This window comes from Sturnira hondurensis, unplaced genomic scaffold, assembly GCF_014824575.4.
Source record: "Sturnira hondurensis isolate 20B ecotype Veracruz unplaced genomic scaffold, ASM1482457v3 Scaffold0012488, whole genome shotgun sequence".
Lineage (NCBI taxonomy): Eukaryota > Metazoa > Chordata > Mammalia > Chiroptera > Phyllostomidae > Sturnira > Sturnira hondurensis.
Genome location: NW_028085119.1, coordinates 1,173,633 through 1,199,402, shown reverse-complemented (window position 1 = coordinate 1,199,402; position 25,770 = coordinate 1,173,633). Strand labels below are relative to the sequence as shown.

The 25,770-nt window shown below is 36.9% G+C and overlaps 1 protein-coding gene across 3 annotated transcripts in view; it reads left to right on the top strand.

Moving 5' to 3' along the window:
* The window catches only part of NMT2 (N-myristoyltransferase 2), a 73,049-nt gene that overhangs the window by 43,784 nt on the left and 3,495 nt on the right, over nt 1-25,770 (top strand). For 2 of the 3 annotated variants that reach the window (XM_037060745.1, XM_037060747.1), the window contains 4 exons: nt 3,319-3,489; nt 21,646-21,813; nt 23,692-23,829; nt 24,010-24,597. In XM_037060745.1, the coding sequence (XP_036916640.1) occupies nt 3,319-3,489; nt 21,646-21,813; nt 23,692-23,829; nt 24,010-24,030 (498 nt within the window). In that variant the 3' untranslated portion in view covers nt 24,031-24,597. Of the gene's footprint in view, nt 1-3,318; nt 3,490-21,645; nt 21,814-23,691; nt 23,830-24,009; nt 24,598-25,770 lie in introns of those variants that run through there. The other variant, XM_037060746.1, reaches the window with a different exon arrangement.

Below are 25,770 nucleotides of genomic sequence, written 5' to 3'. Positions count from 1 at the left end.
CCAAAAGGTCAGACACCCCTGCGACATTCATGCCACTTAGTTGGACACACAGCACTGCTTCTGTTTTTGGTAGACTCTGAGCTTTATTCCCTGATGACCTTATTAGCAGATTGTACACACATTTCCATATACATGGAGTCCAGTGAAGAATGCATATTAGTTGGACCATGGGAGAGTAAGTCTGATCGAGATACAGAGTTTGCTTATGAAATTTGAGATTCTTCTCAATTATTGGTAAATATTTTTTTGCTTTTTATTGAACACTCAGAACACATTACCACTTCACTCCAGATTATGCCAAAGTTACCATTTTTACCTAAGTTTTAGGTTCTTCCCATCACTTACTGAAGACAACAGCTATAATTTGAGTGTTTCTGTTTTACATTTTAAAATTTATTTCATGCTTCTGTAGACTTTTTGAAGAGTATGTGACTTCATGATGTCAGAAAGAAGCAAGTTTAGGCCCTGAGATACATAAGCCATTGTTGGTCAGCAAAAGTAAATATTTGCCCCTTGTTTTCTGGGTCCTTATATTTTTTATAGCTGACATTGTCTGTTGTTCTTTTCTGCTTTAATGCTTCTGTAAAAACTCAAAGTGCTTATAAATTGCTAAGTTTATCTATTTTCTCCCTGTATGCCCAAACACACATTTCCCCGAGTGTTCCTTATCTGCAGCCCACTACTCGTGTGTCCGGCCTTCGGAGACTTGAGATAGCAGCTCTCAGAGTCCCTGAGGCCCTTTCAGGCACTCCATGAAGCCCCCGCATTTTATAATAATACTAAAACATAGTTTGCACTTTTTACTTTCATTATCTTACAATGTACTATGAAGTCTTCCCACAGGCTGTTTGAAATTTGTGTTCATATATATCTATATATAGGTATGTATATATATATATATGCACAATATATATATAGATATATATGTTCTTTTGTTTTAAAATGTCTAATTTCTAACATGACAAATGTGGATGGCTATAACCACATTAGCAAAGCTCTCTGGAAGTACTCGATAATCTTTTAGAGCCTAGTATTTGAGCGCTTGAGAACAGGTGCTTTCAGAACATTGGTTTAGTGACTGGGTAGTCTGAGTGTTGACTTCATGGGAATTGCGCTGCAGAAGAATATTTTGCTTTAGTCCTGGATGGTGCAGCGCAGCTTGTTGGGCATTGTCCCACACACCGAGGCAGGGGAGCAGAAGGGCTCGCCCGTTCAGTTCCAGGTCGCAGCACATGCCTGGGTTGCGGGTTCGGTTCCCGGTCAGGAAGCTGCAAACCAATCATTGTTCCTCACATCAGTGTTTCTCTCCTCCTTTATCTCCTTCCCTTCTCTTCTTTCAAAAATATAAAATATAAAATATATATATTTTGCTTTAGAAGGAAGTTGGCAGGACTTTTCTTCATTTCTGAATTTTCTGTGTTAACACATTATGTATCCTGTTGCTTTCATTGATTAATCTAGTAGCTTGATATTGTTGATTGTCACAGAGTCAGTAACAAAAGAAAAAATCTAATATTCAGAAAAGCTATTTAAAATTTATCAAGGTCATCCTCATAGCAAAAAAACAGTCTTTTTTAATGATTCCAGTATGCAACATATATGGCTTTGGTCTTCCGAGTAGCATTTCGAAATTCATGTTCATTACATTTAACAGTATTTAGAAACACATAGGTTCCCACTTCCCATGAAATGCAGTATAAAAATTCTACCAATACTAAAACTGACTCAGAGGAAACAGAACAAAATTGCAATTTCACGCCTGGCTTGCATATAAATGTCAGGCCACAGAAGCATCATCTTTTCATAGCCGACAGTGACTTTTTTCCATGTCTGTAGCCTTCACCTCACTTTATAAGTGATTATGGTACAAAACACAGGCATTCATTCAATACATACTCAGGATGGTATTGCCCTGCTTGCCTGAAGGGTTAGCCTAGGATGGAAACAAGGACCTGGAGATTTCTTGTCCTTTCGCTTTGAGATCCACAAAAGCTAGAACTGTGATTTCTCTATTATTATAAATGTTAAGAACTTAGATTCTCTCAATTTAGCCCATGAAACTATTTTAGCTGCGTAACTGTGTCTTTATAGAATGCTTAAGTCACAACCGAGTTTTGCTTAGTAGATACTTAAGAACTGCTGGGTGGGTAGACACAAAGAACGTATTTCCCATCTCCTTCCCCTCACCAGCCAATAAGTCAGTCAGCATTCTTTGTCACAGAACCTTGGAAACCTCAGCACAACTGCTAACATCGAGCAGAGCCAGCACACAAGATGAAAACCTATTTTCTACTAGTCTGGGGTATGCAGATATCATAATGATCTAATTTCAGAGGCAGCCTTTAATATATTTAGAAATAATTAAGACAGAAAAGGTAGAATAGCAGTGTTTATATACAAGTTTCCACTTAAATATATCCCATATTTCTTCAAAAAAATCAAATTAACTGGAAAATGAAATTGCATTTCTAAGGTTTTGGTATTTTGTTTGCACAAACAAGCACATGGAGTGGGTTTTCTCACTTCTTGTGTGCTGGTGTGTAGGCAGTTCCTAGAGAGCTAAGTGGTGTCTGGAGCTGTTTTCAGGACAGGAAGTTAGACAAACCCAAATGTCCTAACCTTTAGGTTATTATATTCCTGTGACTTAATGAAAAATTTGTGATGCTTTGGAAGAAAGAACTCAGATACCTATTCTGATCACCTTTATTTACAAGATGGCGTGAGAGGCCAGGGCCAGTTCTTGGGAGCCAGCCACTTGCCTTTAGAAAAATCTTGGCTATTTAAATGCTTGCCTTCCCATTCTGATCAATAGGATTTCACTTTTGTTGCTTATGAGAACAAATAGCTATATCCTTTTCACGGACCATTGAAATCAATGTGTGGACTTTTCCCATTGTGTTTTCAGAATTCCAGACAAGGCAGTTTTAAAGCACAGTGCCCAGAACACGTGCTAAGATTGCTCTGCCCTGTCATCTAGGCTGTCAGAATTCTTGCCATTAGTGTACAGATCGCACACTAATGTGCGATTTTGTCTGAGTCATGGGCAATATTCACCAAAGACCTGGCACACAAAGATAAGACACAACACATTGTCTAGCATATATTCTAACTCAGTGCTTCTCAAACTTCGATGCGTATACGAGTCACCAGGGAATCTTGCCAAACAGCAGATTCTGACTTGGTAAATCTGGGACAGATCCCACAGTCTGCAGTTCTAACAAGCAGACTGGCCAGGTCTGCAGACCACACTTTAGTGCAAAGTACGTTTTACTCCTCCGTATTTAAACTTCCAGTTTGTTTTGTTTTCATTCTGACAAGGTGACAAAGACTTCGGGCTTAAGACCAATGGAACCAAGAGACGTCAAAGCAGTTCGAGAATTAACCAACAGTTACCTGAAACGGTTTCATCTTGCTCCAGTGATGAATGAAGAAGAAGTAGCCCACTGGTTCCTCCCCAAGGAGCACATTATTGACACATTCGTAGTGGAGGTAAAGATAAGGTGATATGATAGTGCAGAGAAATGTGAAAAGACTGTGCCATTGAGTCTCTTTTCAGAAAGATCATAGAGTGCCATCTCTTTTCTCTTCCTCCACGAATTACGGCTTGTCCACTAGATTTCTGCTCACCCTTCTAGAACCAAGTTTTCTTCTTACAATTTCCATTCCTGGGTAAAAGCTTACATTTACTACTTGTGAATGGGAAATCATGATACTTTTCTGTTGCTACCTCTGTGATTAATTGCTTTTCTCAGTTTTGAAAATATCCAATCTAGATGATCTCCATTAAGGTAGATACATGCTGAAGTTTAATATTCCTTTGGTTTTGCAAAACTGGAACTGAACTGCCTTTGTCTGAGACTCAACTACTTAACCCTGTTTAGAGGAAGGAAGGAAAAGTAACAGTTTACCATTCCCGATTGTTGGTTAGATGAGTTTAACATAGTGATTTTAAACCATTTTTTAAAAAAGCTTAGAATTTTTACAAATGATGTTTCACTTAGAAGCTCTTTCAGTTGAAGTTGGGTTGGGTCGAGAAGTTGGGATTTAGACTGGTAAGTACCTGGAGGGGGGAAAGGAGCGAGGCGGTCAGGTAGACGCTGCTGCAGAGAACTGCCCATTCGCTCCGCAGCTGTGAGGACTGAGCTGCAGGTGTGTTTTCAGCGTCGTCAGGCAGGGTCTGGATGCAACGTGGTGGCCGAAGGGGGCGGTAATGGTGGGAGCAGACAGCGTGAATTCGGACAGCATTTCTGAAAAGCATTTGAGCAGTCTTTGTTTCCAAACTTCGGTTTCTGAAACAGTGCTGGAGCAGATATCTTTGTGTACAAATCGGTATGCACTTGTGTAAGTTTCTCCAGAGTAACAGTTCCCAAAGTTTTTGATCTCAGGACTCCTTCACCCTTTTAGGAATTATTGAGGACCCCAAAGAACTTTGCATTTTTGTGGATTATACCTACATATGTTTACTGTATTCAAACTTAAAACAGAAATTTTAAAATATTATTTTGTAAGTTAGACAAAGCCACTACCATATGATCTCACTTATGGGGAATCTTTAAAAACAGCCTCATAGCTACAGAAAATAGATTGGCGGTTGCTGGAGATGAGAAGTGGGGGGTGACTAGGGTGATCTGTGTGAAGGTGGTCAAAGGTATAAACTCTCAGTTATCAAATAAGGGAGTCATGGGGATGTGATGTACAGTGTGGTGACTTTAGTTAACAATACTGTGTCATACATTTGAAATTTGCTGAGAAAGTGGACCTTAAAAGTTCTTATCACAAGAAAAAACACTCGTAACTCTGTGAGGTGATGCATGTTAAATAGACTTACTGTGGTGATCATTTCACAGTATATACATAATTCCAAATTATTTTGTTCACATGAAACTAATGTAATGTTATGTGTCAATTATAGCTCAGTTTAAAAAAGAATAATTGGAAAATATATATTATTTAATAACCGTATAAGAACAATAAGCCCATTACATTTTATCTAAATGACATATGTTATATGAAAAATAAGTATTTTCTAAAGTAACAAAATTAGTTAAAAGAATGGTATTGTTTTACCTTTTTGCAGATCTCTTAATTGTCCAACTTAATAGAAGACAACTAGGTTCTCACATCTTCTGCATTCAGTCTATTGTGATATATTGTTTTGGTTGAAGTATATGAAAAAAATCCTTCACACAGAGTATTGGAGTATGGAAAAGAAATGAGTATTTTAATAGCCTCTTCAGATAGTTGTAGGTATCTGAAATCATATTAATGAATTTTCATACTCTGTTAGATTAAAATCCACAGGCCTATCTTGTTTTTTGAATGACTCTTTTACGAGTGAATTTGGAACATCATTTATCAATCACTTAGAAAATATTGGTTCACTGAGTTACATAGGTCTCCAAATACTGACATTTCACTAGGTAATAAAGAAAAATCACATTCATTGATATTACCACCATTGTCGTCATCAGAAAACACAAAATCTGTCTCCTGGTGGAGGGCATTGGTTTTTCCAAACTTTAACTTGCACCTGCCGACTCAGATGTTATTGGCAACAAATCCTGCCAGTCCTTCCTCTGAAGTGCAAGACTTGCATCATTGACTTTCAGGATGTGCCAGACAGCCACATCTGAGTGACCAGTGTGCCAGTCCCACAGCGAAGTGGTGTCGCAGGGAACAGTGGCTGGTTCAGCTCACCCAGCCGCCTGAGGACTTCCTCAGACAGAATTTGTGTTTCAGTCTGCAGCAGAACGCTTCCCACAGAGGATCAAAAAGATGAGTTAAGGGTCAAGAGTTAATAAAATTGATTCTTAGTCAAGGACACATGTGAAACCTGTTTTTAACCACGAGGGTGTGGTGACAGTGAGTAAAGTGCCTCCTGGCGCAGTGAGGTGCCACTGCCTAGCTTGGTGCCAAGGCACCGGCAGTTGAACCCACCGTAGCTCCTGCACTCCCAGTGCAGACGTCCACATAGTGAGCAGGGCAGGTAGCTTCCTGGTGATCTTAGGGGAATGGTTTCCACCTCACGGGCCCCGAGGGTCTCAGGTACCCACAGACCACATTTTGAGAACTGCCCTAGCATTAACTACTTAGAAGTCGAACGGCTGAGTCTAAGGGTCACACACATCTTTGACATTACTAGAGATTGTCAGGTATCTCTTAGCAGTGCATGAGAGTCCTGTTCTACCCACCGGCACTACCATTTGAGGGTGTTATCAGACTTCAAACATAAGCCAGTCTGATGGGTATCAAATTGTGTCTTGTTTTTCATTTTTATGTTCTTACTATGGGTGAATTTGAGTATCTTATCATAAATCTGTTAGCCATTTTTTTCTTACATGAGTTTGCTGTTCACATCTTTTTCCTGTTTTTATTTTTGACCTTAATCTCAATTCGTAAAAGCTTTTCTACGTGCTAAATCACTTTGTGTTATGGTATATTTCTTGGTTCTGTTCTGCTCCATCGATCTCTGTGTCTGTCCCCTACCAGCGCCACACTGCCCTGGTTGTAGTAAAGCTCGGTAGTGTGTGTTAAAATTGGGTGGAGTGATTTCTCTCACTTTTTTCCTCTTTGTTGAGATTGTTTTAGCTAGCCTTTTCATATAAACTTTAGAATAAGTTTATCTTTGTCTACAAAATACCTTGCTGAGATTTTGATAAGAATTACATTAAATCTAGAGATTAAGTTGGAGAGAATTGGCAAGTCTTCAAATCTTTGAACATGCTTTGTCTCCATTTATTTTATCAGCATTCTGTAACTTAGCATGCAGATCCTGTACATGTTGTCTTTTTAACTGAATTTTATTGGTTCATAAAATGATATGGGTTTCAGGTGTACAATTCTAGAATATAACATCTGTATATTGTATTCTGTGTTCACCCCCAAAGTCATCTCATTTCATCACCATTTATCCCCCGTTTACTCTCTTCTACCTCCTCCACCCCCCCTTTCTCTCTGGTAATCACCGTGCTATTGTCTTTGTCTATGAGTCTTTTTTTCCCTTAATCCCTTTGCCTTTTCCACAAAGCCCCCAATGCTACCCCCGCACTGACAGCTGTCAGTCTGTTCCCTATCTATGAGTGTGTCTCTACTTTGCTTGTTAGTTCAGTTTAATCATTAGAATCCACACCTGTGAAATCATATGGTACTTGTCTTTCTCTGACTAGCTTATTTCACTTAGTATAACGCTAAATCCATCCATGCTATTGCAAAGGGTAAAATTTTCTTTCTTTTTTTTTTTTTACATCCCAGTAGTATTCCATTGTGTAAATGTACCATAGCTTCTTTTTATCCACTCATCTAGTGATGGACACTTGGGCTGCTTACAAATCTTGGCTATTGTAAGTAATGCTGCAATGAACATAGGAGTGCATGCATTCTTTTGAATCAGGTTTCTTTGGCTATATTCCCAGAAGTGGGATTGCTGGGTTATAAGGCAGTTAGAGTTTTAATTTTTTGAGGTCACTGCATATTGCTTCCCACAATGCTGCACCCATCTGCTTCCCTACCAAAAGTGCACAAGGGTTCCCTTTTTTCCACATCCTTGCCAGCACGTGTTGTTTGTTGATTTATTGATGATAGCCATTCTGTCAGCTATCAGGTGATTTCTCATTGTGGTTTTAATTTGCATTTCTCTGATTAGTGCCATCACGCATCTTTTCATATGTCTATTGGCCGTGCATATGTCCTCTTTGGAAAAGTGTCTATTCAGGTTCTTTGCCCATTAAAAAAATTTTTTTAATCCTCACTCAAGAATATGTTTAGTAATTTGAGAGAGAGAGAAACATCAGTTTCCTCCCATATGTACTCCTACTGGTGATCCAACCAACAGCCTAGGTATGTGCCCTGACTAGGGATTGAACCCACACCTTTTGGTGTACAGCATCATGCTCCAACCAACTGAGCCACCCAGCTAGGGCTTGCCCATATTTTAATTGGATTATTTGGGGTTTGGGGTGTTGAGTTTTATAAGTTGTTTATAATTTTGAATATTAACCCACTATCAGATGTATCATTGGCACATATGTTCTCCTATTTAGAGACTTGTCTTCTCATTTTGTTGATGGTTTCCTTTGCTATGCAAAACCTTTTTAGTTTGATATAGTCCCATTTATTTTTTTCTTTTCTGTCCCTTGCTTGAGGCGATATGTCAGAAAAAAATACTGCTATGAGAAATGTCTAGATTTTAATATCTGTGTTTTCTACTATTTTTATGGTTTAGAACCTAGCATTTAGGTCTTTAATCCATTTTGAAATTATACTTGTGTATGGTGTAATGGGGGGGGTCTAATTTTATTTTTTGCACAAAGCTGTCCAATTTCCCCAATACCACTTATTGAAGAGACTACCTTTACCCCATTAGGTGTTTTTGCCTCCTTTGTCAAATGTTAACTAACCATAAAGGCATGATTTTATTTTGGGGATCTCTGTTCTGTGCCATTGATCTCTATGTCTGTTTTTATGCCAGTGCTATGCTGTTTTTATTTCTATGGTTTTGCAGTATAGTCTCATATTAGGAAGAGTGATTCCTTCAACTTTGTTCTTCTTTCTCAAGATTGTTGTGCCTATCAGGGTCTTTTGTGGTTCCATATAAATTTTTTTACTATTAGTTTTAGTTTTATGAAATACACCATTGGTATCTTGGTGGGGATTGCATTGAATCTATAGATTGATTTGGGTAGTATGGACATTTTAATGATGTTAATCCTTCCTATTCATGAACACAGTATATGCCGCCACTTATTTGTATCTTCCTCAGTTTCTTCAGTGTCTTACAGTCTTCCAGATACACATCTTTTACCTCTTTTGTTATATTTATTCTTAGGTATTTTTTGGATGTAATTACAAATAGGATTGTTTTCTTAGTCTCACGATATGATAGTTTATTATTGGTGTAAAAAGATGCAACTGATTTCTGGATGTTTATTTTGTATCTGCTACTTAACTGATTTCATTTATCAGTTCTAGTAGTTACTTGGTGGATTATTTAGGGTTTTCTAGTACAATATCATGTCATCTGCAAATAGTGACAATTTTACTTCTTCCATTTTAATTTGGATACCTTTTATTTCTTCTCTTTTTGTCTGATTGCTGTGGCTAGGACTTCCAGTACTATGTTGAATAAGAGAGGTGAAAGTGGACATCCATCTTTTGCCCTTTGAGTATGACGTTGGCTGTGGGTTTGTCATATATATCCTTGATTGTGGTTAAGTATGTTCTCTTTGTTTCCACTTTGCTGAGAGTTTTTATCATAAATGGGTGCTGGATTTTTAAAATGCTTTCTTTGTACCTGTCAATATGAGCATGTGGTTTTTATCCTTCATTTTGTTTATGTGGTGTATTACACTTATTAATTTGAGGAGATTGTACAAACCTTGCATCCCAAGGATAAATCCTGTACCACTTGATCATGACGTATGATTTTTTTAATGCATTGCTGGATCCAATTTGCTAATTTTTTTGAGAATTTTAGTATCTATGTTCATCAGGGATATCAGCCTGTAATGTTCTTTGTAGTGTCTTTGGTTTTGGAATTGGAATAATGATGATGGCCTCATAAAATGAGTTTGGAAGTCTTTCCTCCTCTTGAATTTTCTGGAATAGTTTAAGAAGGAGAGGTGTTGGTTCCTCTTTGAATGTTTAGTAAAATTCACGTGTGAGGACATCCGGTCCAGGACTTTTGTTCATTGGCATTTTTGATTATTGCTTCAGTTTCACGAGTTGTAATTTATTCAAATACTCTGATTTTTCTTCCTGATTCAGTTTTGGAAGATTGTATGTTTCTAGGAATTTAATCTACTTCGTCCAGATTGTTCTATTTGTTAACATATAGTTATTCCCAGTATTTTCTTAAAGTCCTTTGTAGTTCTGTGATATCAGTTGTTACTCTTCCTCTTTCATTTCTGATGTTATTTATTTGGGTTCTGTTTTTATTCGTGATGATTCTGGTTAAAGGTTTGTCCATCTTGTTTATCTTTCAGAGAACCAGCTCTTGATTTCATTGATTTTTTGTACTATTTTTTTATACTTTGTTTATTTCTTCTGTGATCTTTATTATTTTGTTTCTTCTACTGACTCTGGGCTTTGTTCTCTTTCTAGTTCCTTTAGTTGTAAAGTTAGATTGTTTATTTGAGATTTTTCTTGTTTCTTGAATTAGGCCTGTAATGCTATGAATTTTCCTCTAAGGACTTCTTTTGTTGTGTCCCATAGATTTTGGGGTTGTTGTGTTGTCATTTTTATTTGTTTCAAAGTATCTTTTGGTTTCTTCCTTGATCTGTTAACCCATTCATTGTTTAGTAACATGTTATTTAGCTCTCAAGTTTTTGTGTGTTTTTCATTTTTGTTTGCAATTGATTTCTAGTTTTATACCATAATGGTCAGCAAAGATGTTTGATATGATTTCAATCTTCATAAATTTATTCACTTGTTTTTGTGTCCTAATGCACTCTATTTTAGAATGCATCCTTTGAGCACTTGAAAAGTATGTGTATTCTGCTTCTTTGGGATGAAATGCTCCAAAGATATCAATGAAATCTCCAAAGATATCAATTAAATGCTCCAAAGATATCAATTAAATCTGTGTGTCATTTTAAGGCTGCTGTTGATTTTCTGTCTGGAAAATTTTCTATCTGTTGATGGATGTTAAAAATCCTCTACTATGACTGTGTTCCTGTCAGCCTTTCCCTTTACATCCATCAGTATTTGTTTTACATATATAGGTGCTCCTGTGGTTTGTGCATAGATGTTTGTAAGTGTTATATCCTCTTGTTGGATTGCTCCCTTTATCATTATGAGGTGTCCTTCTTTGTCTCCTTTGTTTTAAAGTTTGTTTTGTCAGATATAAGTATTGCTACCCTAGCTTTTTCTTTCCTTTCTGTTTGCATGATATATCTTTCTCCACCCCTTTGCTTTTAGTCTGTCTATATTTTCTGAGTTGGGTCTTTTGTAGCCAGCGTATATATGGGTCTTATTTTCTTATCCATTCAGCTACCCTATGTCTTTTGATTGGAGCATCTAGGCATTTACATTTAAAGTGATTATTGAGAGAGATATATTTATTGCCATTTTATTCTTTCAAGTGTTTTCCTCTTTCATCTTCTTTTCCTTCCCCTTCTTTTTTTTCTTCCTTCCTTCTTCTTTGTCTTCTTCCTTTAACATTTCTTGCCATACTGGTTTGGTGATAACAAACTTCTTTAGATTTTATCTTGTCTGGGAAGCTCTTTATGTGCCCTTCAATTTTAAATGATAGCCTTGTTGGGTGAAGTAGTCTTAGTTGTAGGTCCTTGCTTTTCACTTTGAATATTGCATGCCAGTCTCTTCTGTCCTGAAATGTTTCTGTTAAGAAATCAGCTGGTAGTCTTATGGGAGCTCCCTTATAGGTAACTAACCATCTTTCTCTTACTGCTTTTTTTAAAGTTTATTTCCTTGATTATGTTATTACAGTTGTTCCAGTTTCTCTCCCTTTGCACCCCTCCACCTGGTACGCCTTTCCCTCCAGCAGCACACCCCTCAGTTTATGTCCATGGGTCATGCCAATAAGCCATTTGGCTTCTTCGTTTCCTATACCATTTTTAACATCCCCTTGTTTATCTGTACCTAACAATTACACTTTTTTTTTCAAATATTTTATTTATTTATTTTTTTAGAGAGAGGGGAAGGGAAGGAGAAAGAGTAGGAGAGAAACATCAATGTGTGGTTGCCTCTCATGTGTCCCCTACTGGGGACCTGGCCTGCAACCCAGACATGTGCCCCGAATGTGAGTCAAACCAGTGACCCTTTGCTTCACAGGCCCATGCTCAGTCCACTGAGCCACAACAACCAGGACCAATTACACTTTTTAATCCCTGCACCTTTTCCCGAATTCCCCTTCCCAGCTGATAACCCACCAAACGATTTCATACTTATGACTCTGTTCCTGTTCTGGTTGTTTGCCTAGTTTGGTTTTGGGGTTTTTTAGATTCAGTTGTTGATAGTTGTGAATTTTTTGCCTTTTTAATGTTCATAGTTTTGATCTTTCTTTTTTTCATAAATAAGTCCCTTCAACATCCCATGTAACAATGGCTTGGTGATGATGAACTCCTTCAGCTTTACCCTGTCTAGGAAGCACTCCGTCTGTCCCTCCACTCCAAATGATAGCTTTGCTGGATAGAGCAATCTAGGCTATAGATCTCTGCCTTTCATCACCCTAAATACTTCTTGCCAGTTCCTTTCTGCCTGCAGTATTTCTCCCAAGAAAACAGCCAACAGTCCTCTGGGTACTCCTCTGTAGGCAACTCTCTGCTTTTCTCTTTCTGCTCCCAAGATTCTCTCCTTACCTTTAACCCTTGTCATTTTAACCATGATGTGTCTTGGTGTGGTCCTTCTTGGGTCCAACTTTTTTGGGAGTCTCTGTGCTTCCTGGACCTGCATGTCCACTTCCTTTGCAAAACTAGGGAAGCCTTCCCTCATTATCTTTTCAAATAAGTTTTTAATTTTTTGTTCTTGCTCTTCTCCCTCTGGCATCCCTATAACTCAGATGTTGGCATGTATAGATATCCCAGAGTCTTCTTACACCATCCTTGTTTTCTTGAATTCTTGTTCCTTCTTTCTGTTCTGGTTGAATGTTTATTACTTCCTCATGTTCCAAGTCATTGATCTGAATCCCAGCTTCTTTCCCTTCACCATTTGTTCCCTGTAGATTTTTCTTAATTTCACTTCGTGTAGCCTTCATTTCTTCCTTTATGTTGTTGCTGTACTCAATGAATTCTTTGAGCATCCTGATCACCAGTGTTTTGAATTCTGCATCTGATAGGTTGGCTATCTCCATTCTAATAGTTATTTTTCCAGGATCTTGTTCTGCTCTTTCATTTGGGCCACATTTCCTTGCCTTCTCAATTTCATAGCCTCCCTGTGTTTGTCTCCATGTATTAGGCAAAGCTGCTTTGAGTCCCCATCTTAGTAGCACAGCCTATTATAAAAAAGGTATCTATAAATTGGGTGGGGTTGAGTCTTAGGTATTCACCAGGGTGGGGCAACCCGCTTTACCACTTTGGGGCTCTGTGTGGGAAGAGGACTTGGAAAGAAGACTGTGCCTCTGCCTGGCTTCTGGAGGTTTGCCCGGCATTCACCCTGTTTCTAGTCACTTCACCCACTCCCCATATGCAACTGGTGCCCTTCCAACTGTTGCCATGGTGTTGAATTCCACGGTGGGTGGATTTACATATATTTTAAGACTGTGTGGGCCCTTTAAATGGAGTTTCCTAAAAATCCAGCAGTTTCTTCCCCACCCCTAGCCTCACTGGTTTTCACATCTAGAAATGATGGGGATTTATCTCCTGGTGCTGGAACCCTAGGCTGTGTGGTCTGTCCTGGGGCTGGGATCCATCACTCACAAGGTGTCCCTCCCAATTTTTGTCTCCCACATGTGAATGTGAAGTCACCTGTGGCCATTTCACCACCACCTGTCCGCACCGCACTGCATCTACTAGCCTCTCTGCTCTGTCTCTGTGTCTTCACTCCGCCTGCCCATCCGATTGGATATGGCTTCTTTAAATTCCTGGTTGTCAGACTGCCATACACTTCAGTTTTCTCACAGTTCTGGGTAATATTTGAGATTTAGTTGTAATTCTTTTTGTGGTTGCACAGGGGGACAAAGTGTGTCTACCTACACCTCCATCTTGACCAGAAGTCTCTTGCTGCTTTTAAGACTCTTTGTCTTTAACTTTTGCCATTTTAGTTATAAGGTGTCTTGGCATGGGCTTCATATTTTGTTTTCTTTTTTTAAGTTTTTTTAATTGTTGTTCAAGTACAGTTTTCTGTCTTTTACTTCCATCCCAGCCCACTCACCCAGCCCTCCCTTCTCCCTCCCATTTCCACCCCTCATATTTTCTTAAGTGTATACCTAAATGCTTCATTTTCCTTGCAGTGATTATGATGGCATTCTGTTTTTAACCCTGCAAAGGATGCAGCTGATGTAAGAGATACAAACTGTTGTCTTAAATATTATTACATATATTAGGTACATAGGTTCAAGGTCATGACTAGCTGCACATTGGTACGTGACTAATGTTAAGCCATACATTTAAGCCATCAGTTTGGTTACAACACATGTTTTGTAAAAGCATGTGATATTTGATAGTAAATTGTATCTGAAAGATACCACAAACTTCAAAGTCAGTGTTGGTGTGTTTGTTTTTTAATAAGCTTCAAAGGAGTGTTTTGTTTCTTTTTTTAAATTTACTGTTGGAAATGGCTGGAAAAATATATTGACTCAATAATCCAAGAGATGTTTAAGAACTTCAGCAAATGCTACTTGAGTCTGATGAGAATGGTAAAAGTTGAATGTTAAAGTGAAAGTGATTTAGAAGATGAAGTGTATGTGGAAATTTGTTCAGAAGATTTGGATACTGAGCAAGATATTTTTAGTGTAAAAAATAAAGATTGATTGGACATTAATGAAGAGTATTTTTGGGGGGGAAAGGAAAAAGGTTCAAAGTGAAGGGAAAATCCAGTAAGAAGACAAATTAGAAAATAGTCACAGACTATTTTGTGTCAACTTCCATTAGTTTGGCCAAATGCAAAAAATGCTAAGACAGCACTTGAAACTTGGAACTGCTTTATCACAATTGATATTTTAGATCTACTCTTAGTTAGATCTATATTTAATCTTAGAAATAAATATATTGATTCTATCTTGAGCTGATTTTCATGAGAAAGAGACGCTAAATAAATAGACAAAATCGAATTGAAAGCATTTTTAGGCCCATATCTAGCTGGTTTATATATAGCAGCAATTGGCTAAATTTACAGGATTTATGGGCTACAGATGGTAGTGGGATTGAACTTTTTAGACTTATGATATCTTTACAGAGATTTATATTTATTCATAATTGTAGTTGCCTCTTGCACGTCCCTTACTGGAGACCTGACCTGACCTGCAACCCAAGCATGTGCCCTGACTGGGAATCGAACCCATAAGTTTATGGTTTGCAGGTCAGTGCTTAATCCACTGAGCCATGCCAGCCAGGGCTATATTTATTCACAATTGTATCAAGTTTGATGACAAACTTACCTGCTTAGAACTCCTGGAAATGGACAAATTAGCAGCTGTGAGAGACGTTTCCTCAGCATTTGTAAAGAATGGTAAATTATTTATCTCTGGGACAGAATGTAACAACAGAAGGAATGCTACCTGGATTTAGAGGGTTTGCGGATTTAGACAATATATTCCATCCAAGCCCAATAAATATGGTATAAATATTTTACTATGGTTGATTCAAAGGTATTTTACACAGGAAATCTTGAAATACATGTCAGTAAGCAGGCCAGAGGTCCTTACTTGATTAGTAATAAACCAGCAGACATAATCAAGGGACTTGAAGAACCCATTTACTCCTCAGGATGTAACACTACAGCGGATACCTGGTTCACTGATACAAACCTTATCTGTGACTTGAAACAGAAGTGACTTTCGTGTGTTGGTACTGTTCATGAGAATAAACCCCAACTACCTCCTGAATTTGTGTCTTCAAAAACAGGCCTGAAAAATCCAACTTATTTGCTTTTAGTACAGATTGCACATTTGTATCTCATATACCCAAAAAGGGGAAACGCAATTTTAGTTTCGAGTATGCGTTTCAATGCTGCCATAAATTTAGATTCACAAAAGCCTGATATAATAGAATATTACAACCAACTGAAGATGGTAGTTGACACTGGGGACCAAATGATAGGTGCATATAATGTGGCCAGGAACACCAAAAGATGGTCTATGGTTATGTTCTACACAATTTGGAATATTGCAGGAATAAATGTTCAGACTATTCTATGCTGAACATCAATGTGAAAATAAGGTGCAGAATATGTATTAGAAATGTCATGCAGTTAGTGTCAGAACAAATAAAAAGGTGTTCAGAAATCTCTGTAGGTGTGCACAAGCCTTTACACCTGAAACTTTATCAATTTCAAACACAAAGTGAAGGAAATGCTAATGACAGCACAGATAAGGCTCCCTGGGCAAGCAGAAAAAGGTGTGTTAGGTGCTATGCATCCAAAGTGAGTGGCTTATCAAAATATTTTTGCAAGTGTTGTCTAAAGTAGTTATGCCTTGAGCACAGCAATATCATTTGCAATAGCTGTTACAGACGTTTTGCAAAGCCAACTATTGAAGATTCTGATTAACGTTAAAAGATATTTTTTGTTGTATTTTTTAGCAATACCCATGTTTTCATTATTTGAAAAGAAAAAGTTTTATTCTTTATGTTTTTATATTTCTTTGTTTAACTTAGAGATTATAACAGAAAATAAATGAAAATCATGTATTTTATTACATAAATATAATAAATACAAATTTGCAGTGATTTATTTTGCATTTCAGCACATACTAGTAATGAATGTATCTCCTGGATACATGTGACCTACACTGTAATTTTTTTGACCATGACCTCCACAGGGTTAATTTTGGTTTCAGCTTGTTCATCATTAGTATATACAAATACAATTGCTTTTTCTGTGTTAATCTTGTACTCTGCAATCTTGGTGAAATCACTTATTAGTTCCAGTTTATTGGTAGATTTCTTGGGATTTCTACATACACAATCATGTCATCTACAAATTAGAACAGTTTTATGTCCTCTCTTCTCATCTGTATTCCTTTTATTTATTTTTCTTGCCTTGTTTAGAGTCTGGGTCTTCCAATATTTTGTTGAATAAGTGGTGAAGGTTGACACCCCTGCCTTGATCTTCATATTAGGCAAAAAGCATTCAGACTTCCACCACTGGGTATGATGTTAGCTGTAGAATTTTTGTCGATGCACCTTACCAGTTTGCAATTATTCCCCCCCCCAATTCCTAACTTACTGAGAGTTCTTATCATGAATGGGTGTTGAATTTTTCCCCAGTGCATTTCACTCTTCAATTGCTATGATCATGAGTTTTCTTCTTTAGTCTGTTGATATATTACATTGATTGATTTTCAAATTTTTGCCCACCCTTACATTACTCAGAAAAAATCCACTTGATTATGGTGTATAATACTTTCTATACATTTTTAATTGGGATTATTGATATTTTGTTGAGTATTTTTTGAGTTCATGAGAGATAGTTGGTCTAGTGGGGTTTTGAGTTTGTTTGTTTGTTTGTTTGTTTGGTTTTTGGTACTCTCCTTGTGTGGTTTAGGCATCAGCATAATACTGGCCTAATAAAATGAGCTGGGAAATATTACCTCCTCTTATGTTTTCAAGAAGAGATTGTGTAGAATTGATGATATTTCCTTAAATGCTTTTGCTAGAATTTTCCAGCTAAAACCATCTAACCTTAGGGAATGTGTTTTGTTAAAATAAGGACTATTCAGATGATCTATTTCATCTTGATTGAGTTTTAATAGTTGGCGGTTTTTGAAGAATTGGTCCATTTCTTCAAAATTGTCAAATTAGAGTAAACTTGTTCATACTACTCCTTTGTTATTATTTTAATGGCTGTCAGATCTATAGTGGTAATTCTTATTTCATTCTTTCTATTGATGATTCACACTTTATTTTTATTAGTCTTACTAGCATTGCATCGATTTTACTGATATTTTTTTCCAAGAAGCAGGCTTTTGTTTCATTGATTTTCTCTATTATTTTCCTCTTCTCAGTGTCACTGATTTCTGATCCTGTGATTATTTTCTTCTACATGCTTTGGCTATTGAGGGGGCCAGTTTCCTTCTTCTTCTCATACCTTAAGGGAGAGACTATTCAGACTTTCCCCTATTACAATGTAAGCATTTATTTCTGTAAGTGTCCCTCTCTATACTGCTTTAACTTAATCCTTTAGTCCTACATATTTTGGTATCTTCTATGTTCATTTTTATTCACGTCTATGTATTTTTTTAATTTCCTTTGAGACTCTTTGACTTACAGATTACTTAAATTCCATTGTTCAGTTTTGATGTAATTAGGGAATTCCAGCTGATTTCTAGTTTTATTCCATTATGGTTGGAGAACATGTGCTAAATGATTCGTACTCTATTGGGCTTCTTGAGGTTTCTTTTAGGCCCATTTGCTCTGTGGACCTAATATGTTCCATGTGCTAATGAAATGTATATTCTGCTGTTTTTAGGTGGAATGTTCCATGTATGCCAATTAGATCCTGTTGATTATGTTCAGATTTTTGATATCCTTACTGATTTTCTTTCTAGTCGTTCTATTTGATGAAAGAGGTGTAAAATTTCCCAAGTACAATTGTGTATTTGTCTGTTTCTCCTTACAGCTTTGTCAATTTTTCTTGATGTATTTAGAGGCCTTTTTGGTACTTACACCTTTCAGACCTTTATGTCTACTTAGTGGGTCAATCTTTTTATCATCATGTAATATCCCTCTTGGTCTCTAGTAATTTCTTTGTTCTTAAGTCATTTTATTGGATATTAATATAGCCATTCCTACCTTTTAAACATTAATGTTTGCATATATCTTTTTGTAGTCTTTTTACTTCCAATCTGTCTATGTCACTGAGTTTGAAGCAAGTTTCTTACAAACAGCATATAGTTGGGCCATGTTTCTTTATCCACTCTGCTGGTCTTTGTTTTTTTAGTCATCACTGTGGATATGTTTATTGACTTCAGAGAGGAAGGGAGATAGAGACAGAGACAGACAGGCAGACAGACATGGATGTGAAAGAGAAACATTGACCGGATGCCTCCCATACATGCCCCTACCAGGGATTGAACCTGCAACCTAGGTATATGCCCTGATCGGGGATTGAAACTGCAGCCTTTTTAGTGTATGGAATGATGCTCCAACCAACTGACCCATCCTATCAGGGCTGCCAATCTTTTTTTGATTGGTATATTTAGACCATTTACATTTGATAATTATTAATATGTTAGAGCTTAACTCTGCCATTTTATTATTTGTTACTGGTTGATCCCTCTGGTACTGTTACTCTGTTTCTTTTTTCTTGCCTTCCTGTGCATTACTTGAAGAATTCTTTAGGATTGTCTTGATTTGTTTTTAGCACATTCGGTGTATTTGTATAGTTTTCATGACGGTCGCTCTGGGTATATTACATATACACATGTGACTGCTCAGAGTCTACTGGTATCATTAACATTTTACCACTTCAAGTGACTCCATTTCCATTAAATTCCCTCTACATTCTCAACTTTTAAATATCAGGGTCTTGAGTATCAGATGGTGTTACAGTTTTTGTTTCCATCATAAAGTAAATTTGTAAAACTTAAGAGTTGAAGCATAATTTGTAGTATACATCTGACCCTTGAACAACACAGGTTTGAAGTGTGTGGGCCCACTTACATACAGATTTATTTCAATACATACATACAGTACTATAAATGTATTTTTAATGATTTTAATAGCATTTTCTTTTTTCCAGCTGACTTTATTGTAAGGATATAGGATATAATACTTAAAACATACAAAATATGTAACTATTTGTTATTAATAAGGCTTTCAGTCAACAGCAGGCTATTGGTAGTTAAGTTTCAGGGGAGTCAAAAGTTATATGCAGATTTTCAACTGCCTGGGGAGTTGGCGCCCCTAAATCCCACGTTGTCCAAAGGTCAACTGTAAACAAAATTTCTGGTATTACTTTTTTTCCTTTTCTTCTTTCTTTCAGAGAGGGGAAGGGGGGAAGGGAGGAAGAGAAACATTGATGTGAGAGAGAAACATCAATCAGTTGCCTCTGGTAGATGCCCCAACTGGGTACCAAACCTGCAGCCTAAATATGTGCCCTGAACAGGAATAGAACTGGCAACCTTTTGCTTTGCGGGATGCCACCCCACCCACTGAGCCGCACTGGTCAGGGCTCTGCTATTTCTGTTGTTTGTTCTTCTTGATGTACCAAGATTCCTTATTATTTTCTTTCTATTTGAAGAATTTCCTTTGGCTAGTATTAAAGGTATGTTTACTAGCAACGAATTCTTCTAGTTATCATCTGTCTGAAATGTCCTTATTTATCCTTCATTCCTGAAGGATAGTTTCACCAGATACAGAATTTATGGTTAATGGTTCTTTTCTTTCAGCACCTAAAAAAATGTCACTTCATCTGGCCTCTGAGAGATTTCAGTTGCAAAATCTTCTGTCAGTCGAATTGGTATTCTATAGGTAGTGCATTGTTTCTCTATGGCTACCTCTGAGATTTTTCTTTGTCTTTACTTTTTGGAAATTCAGCTATGATGATCTTGGAGTGGATTTATTTGCACTTATCCTGTTAAGACTCACTCAGCTTCTTGAACCTGTTGTGTGTATTTTGTCAAATTTGGGACATTGTCAGCCATTATTTCTTCAAATACTCTTTCAGCTCCACACATTTTCCTTTTCCTCCTGGGACTCCAGTGACAATAAGTATTAGCTCTTTTGTTACTGTCCCACAGATTCCTGAGACTTCATTCATATTTTTTTCAGTCTGTTTTCTCTTTTTTTGTTCAGATTGAGTAAATTCTACTGAATTCTTCAAGTTCAGTGATTCTGTCCTCTGTCATCTCCACTCTACTATTAAGCCCGTCCAGTGAGTTTTTTAATTTGTTGTATTATTTTTTAATTTAAAACTCTTTATTAATGCTGAAGTATTCATCTCTAATACTGAGCTGCTAATACAAGACAATAGACCAGGGATGTCAAACTCATTTTCACCGGGGGCCACATCAGCCTCATAGTTGCCTACAAAGGGCTGAATGCAATTTTAGGACTGTATAAATGCAACTGCTCCTTAACTAGGGGCAAGGAGCTCAGTGCTGCCGCTGAGCAGGAACAAGGTGCTGGCCTGATAAAACAAGGTGGAGGACCGGATTCAGCCCACAGGCCTTGTGTTTGCCACCTGTGCAACAGACAATCACTTTAGCTTAATGTCTCTAAATTAATGTCTAAAAAGATGTTCTAATGAGTCAGAAACACTCAAAAGCCAGTAATCCATCCCTATGGAATTGTGTTTTCTGCTGAAAGAAACACTAACAATAGCATGCATTTGGACTAGCTGCCTCAGCTGTATAATTCAAACTATGATATCTTTGAATTATATGCAACCTGTGTGGGCCAAAACAGCCCAATAATACTGGCTAATTTGTTGTATTAAAAAGTGTACCAGAGATAATGAAATCAATACCACTTTTGCATCCCTTCTGATTTTTGATAGCATTGGATTTTCTGTTACTCACATATGTATATTTTGGTGAAGTACCAGTGCCTTTCACAAGCTTCTAAAAACAGCTTCAAACTCTATCCAACTTTGCTTTAAGCTAATAAAATTCTCACTTTGTGCCAAGATGATGTGAACCATTATGTAGTGTCTGTTAGTTGGAAAAGGCAGCCTTCAAATCCTTAGCTTTCTCTTATTTCTGCAAAAACAATGATTCTACTCTGATCACTTTTCCATAAGTCCAGAGAGACTCATTAGTCATCCCAATGGAAGCTTTCCTTTTAAACCTTCTACTGATCAACATCTTTATTCAAGTCACGAACTAGCACTTAGCCTACGGTTGCAATGCCATGCCCTTCTCAGCCTCCACATAGCATACCCTACAGGTTTCCAAATCAGACTGCCAAGGGAGGGTATGAATTGTTGCTTTTTTGTTCTAACAGAAAGTTATGGTGTAAGTCAAAAAGTTAGCTTAAATGCATGGATAAGATTTCTTCTAGGGGGTATTTACCTGATGTTCCCTTTGTTCTTTAGAACTCCAGTGGCAAACTTACTGACTTCCTGAGCTTCTACACACTCCCCTCCACAGTCATGCACCACCCTGCTCACAAGAGCCTCAAAGCTGCCTACTCCTTCTACAACATTCACACCGAGACGCCCCTGCTAGACCTCATGAATGATGCACTCATTATAGCTAAATTGGTAAGTGATTCACTGCGTTTTGTCCTATGTGTTTTTGCAACACTGTCCTATGTGTGTCAAAGTACATAAAGCATCTTACCGTATTTTCTTGCACATAGGAAGGAATCATTTGAGTTTTTTATTTTGTTTGTTTGTTTACTTTCTACCATCAGTCAAAAGAAGAATTTAGTGGCTCTTTTCATCATTAATTCTATTGTAAGTTAACCAAAAAGACATTTTTGTATAAAGTAGATAATTTAAATACTTATATAAGTATATATAAAACCCATAAGGAATATATGACCCTATGACATAAGGAAAATACATGAGTGTTTGTTCTACAGTCAATAATTAGCAACAGTAAGATTTCTGATTCAAATAAATGGCCTCTGAATTGTAAAAATAAAGGGATTTTATTTTTTAAATTAAGGGGATTACTGGTCAAATTAAAATAATTTAAAAGGAATTAAGTTCATAATATGCCTTACTATGTTTATATTTTTTCTTTGGTGTAGTAGTTAGGATAATTGTTAAATTCTTGCTACAAATAAACATTTTTCTTGAAAAATAAATTGAAATCAGTAGACAGATGCACATTACTAAATATGAGAAAATATCATTGATGAGAAATTGGAACACCACATCAAAAGTGTCTTCCTTTCATTTATCTAGTACTTGATCACTGATTTTTCAAAAAAAAATTCATTACTAGTGGATCCTAGAATCAACATTATCCTGATTCCTTGATCCTATTACTCATTTCCAGCTGCTTCCCAATAAAGTCCTATAAGTTATTTAAGGTAAAAACCTTGAGAAGTAGAAATTTAGGTGCTTCATCTAATGGGTTGGCCAGAAAGTTTATTTGGTTGTTTTTCTGTAAGATGGCTCTCGTAGCCCCAGTTGTCTTTAATTTCATTTGAAACAATTTTGTTCATTTTTTTGTGACAGCTGTCATATCAGCATGCATTTAAAAAGAAAACTTTTCAAAATTGGCAAATTTTTGTGTGGCCATTTTAATACTGAATATGAATAAATATGTAACATTTTCAATCTTTTTATGTCTTATTATTTCAAGAAAGTTTAAAACACAACTAAAATCCAAAAAAAAGTTTTGTGTAGTATATAGAGAAGGTGCTGTGACTGATCGAATGAGTCAGAAGTGGTTTGTGAAGTTTCATGCTGGAGATTTCTCACTGGACAGTGCGCCACAGTTGGGTAGACCAGTTGGCGCTGATGTGATCAAATCGAGACATTGAGAGAAATCATTGTTCTACCACACAGGAGACAGCCAGCATTCTCAAAATATCCAAGTGGATAAAGTTATTGGTGAAAAAGAAAAGTGTGTCTTTCATTTTACCAAAAAAAAAAAGGACTTTCTGGTCAACTCAATATATTACTTTGCATAGTATTATCTAACATTTTAAAGACATTAGATTTTTACTATTAAATTTAATTCCCATTATCAGCGAAAGACAAATAAAGTATTTAAAGGTTTTACAGCTGGTTTCTTGTCTTTTTGGTTAAGAGAAGTCAGAATTTAGAAAGACTAGTAACTAATAGCTCTGGAGATGGAGACATCTAGGCAACAGTTCCTTTTAAAACAGGAACAGAATATTTTCAGAACTCTTACTAGATTTTGTTATGTCATTGTTAGCAGAGCACTGCATTTTGATTCGGCATTTCTGAACAATCTTGCTGACTCCATCAGATTCACTGCTAGTTGTATGAGACAGTTTGGAACTGAATTTTTAACCTATACTATATATGACAGACACTAAATCTTATTATAAATGCATATTCAGGTTATTAGAGGAATTCAGTGTTACACTGAAGTACATAATACAGAAAACACTCTAGTCTTTTCGAATTTTCAATCTTAAACCCTTTTTATATTGGCAGAAAGGATTTGATGTATTCAATGCACTAGATTTGATGGAAAATAAGACATTCTTGGAAAAGCTCAAGTTTGGTATAGGAGATGGCAATTTACAGTATTACTTGTACAATTGGAGGTGTCCAGGAACAGATTCTGAAAAGGTAAGAGAAGTTGATATACCCTTTGTAAACTTAATAAATTTACATAGGAAATTCCATACTTCCCTTAGGATTGTTAAGTTTTTTAGTAGCTTTTTAAAAATACAGATCTATCATACCACATTATAATTTAATTCCTCGTGCTTACCTGTTCTTACTATTCCATTTCTTCCCTCCCTTTAGGTTGGACTTGTATTACAATAGGTGAATATTTCCATTTCTAGAACTCTGACACCATCATTTGTTAATGTTCTACTTAATGATTCCTGGAACTTCTTTCCAAAGAAGAATAAAAGCACAACTTCAGTGAAATCGATGTAGTCGGTAACAGCTGGAGAAGATGAAAAAGCATCCATATGACCAGTACTTTGTATTTCTAGCTAGAATGTTAACATTCTTCCTTTTTTCCCCACGGCTTACCCATTTGAAGGAGGGATGACAGGGTACAAAGAGCACATTCCTCTAATTTTCAAACTTGCAGCTGTCTCTCGATGAAGAGAAGCTATTTTTCCATTCTCTAGAAAGGGACCCTTTTAATGGGTGGAACAGAAGTCACAGACTCATGTAAGAAAATCTTTGCTAAGGTGTGGAGATAAACTGCTGCATTTCTATTTATCAAGTGGTGGTCTGTCTGTCTGTGTAACAGAATAAAGGATCCATTTGAGAAATTTGTCCTTGTATCACCTTCCACGCTATCACTGGGAACAGTTCTGAAATCAGCACTTCCATAACTCAGTGATGAGTGGTGGATGTTTACTTGTAGAGCAAGATTAAAATGTACTGGGGACTAGTACATTTTTTCTACAGAAGCAAAGTTCCCAAATCAGTAGACACATAAATGTGTGCTTTAATTTTCAACCTGCCAGTGGATTAGTTCAAAAGCAAAGTTTTGTGCAGACACGAACTGTGTTCTCTGAAAGTACGTGCACTGTAACTGGTTAGACTCCTGCTGCTGCGCAAATTCATCTCCTCTCAGCCACAGCAAGGACAGGTAAGAAATGGAAGCGTTAAAGTCAAAGGAAATGCCTGGTGGGTTTTATTAGTGCTATCAGGATATCGATAGTTTGAATGTTTTTATTACTTATGCAAAATTGCACATATTCCTTTATGCTGACTTTAATTTATCATGAAAGCTGTCATGCTAATGGAAAATGTCTTATTTGTAAATAAGTATTCATAATTTTGTTACTGATGGTGTTTTTATCCAGAAATGAAAAACCAAGTTTCACATGTACATATATACATATATTGTCAATAGTCCAAGGGGAAAAAGATGCTAAATGAGGCCACATACTCTGGCCTTGACTCAAATATCACAAAGTAGATACTTCTTCCTGCCTTCCCTCTTCCAGTGCCTAGGCTGTTTAATCCAGAAAAATGTAATTGTTTTAGACATAATGGCTTTTCCTTCATGTTATGAATAGTTAAGTAAAACTGGTCACGTCTTATAGCAGGCAAGAGCTAGCATAGCAGGCAAGAGCTAGCAAACTAAAATCCAGCTAGCAGCTAAATCCAGCCCATCACCTGTTTTGTACAGCCCACAAGCTAAGGATGGTTTTTTGTTTTTGAGTTGTGGGGGGGAAGTAACAAAATGTTACTTCCCCCCCACATGTTACATGTTAAAATTGTATGAAATTCAAATTTCACCATCCATGAATGAATAAAGTTTTATTGGAACACAGCCACACTCCTTCATTTATCCACTGCCAGTGGCTGCTTCATGCTACAGAAGGCAGAGTTGTTTCAATTTAGACCAAAAGGCCTAACATATTTGCTGTCTGACCCTTACAAACAAATTTTGTTGATCCTGATTTACACTGACAAGCCAAAAGCCACTTTCTGCAGCTTGCCATTCATTATCCTGAAAACCAACCCGATTGTGCGATCCCTGAGGCTACCAGTAGAGGGCGCACGTGTACCAGTGCCACTTAGGACAGCACTGTG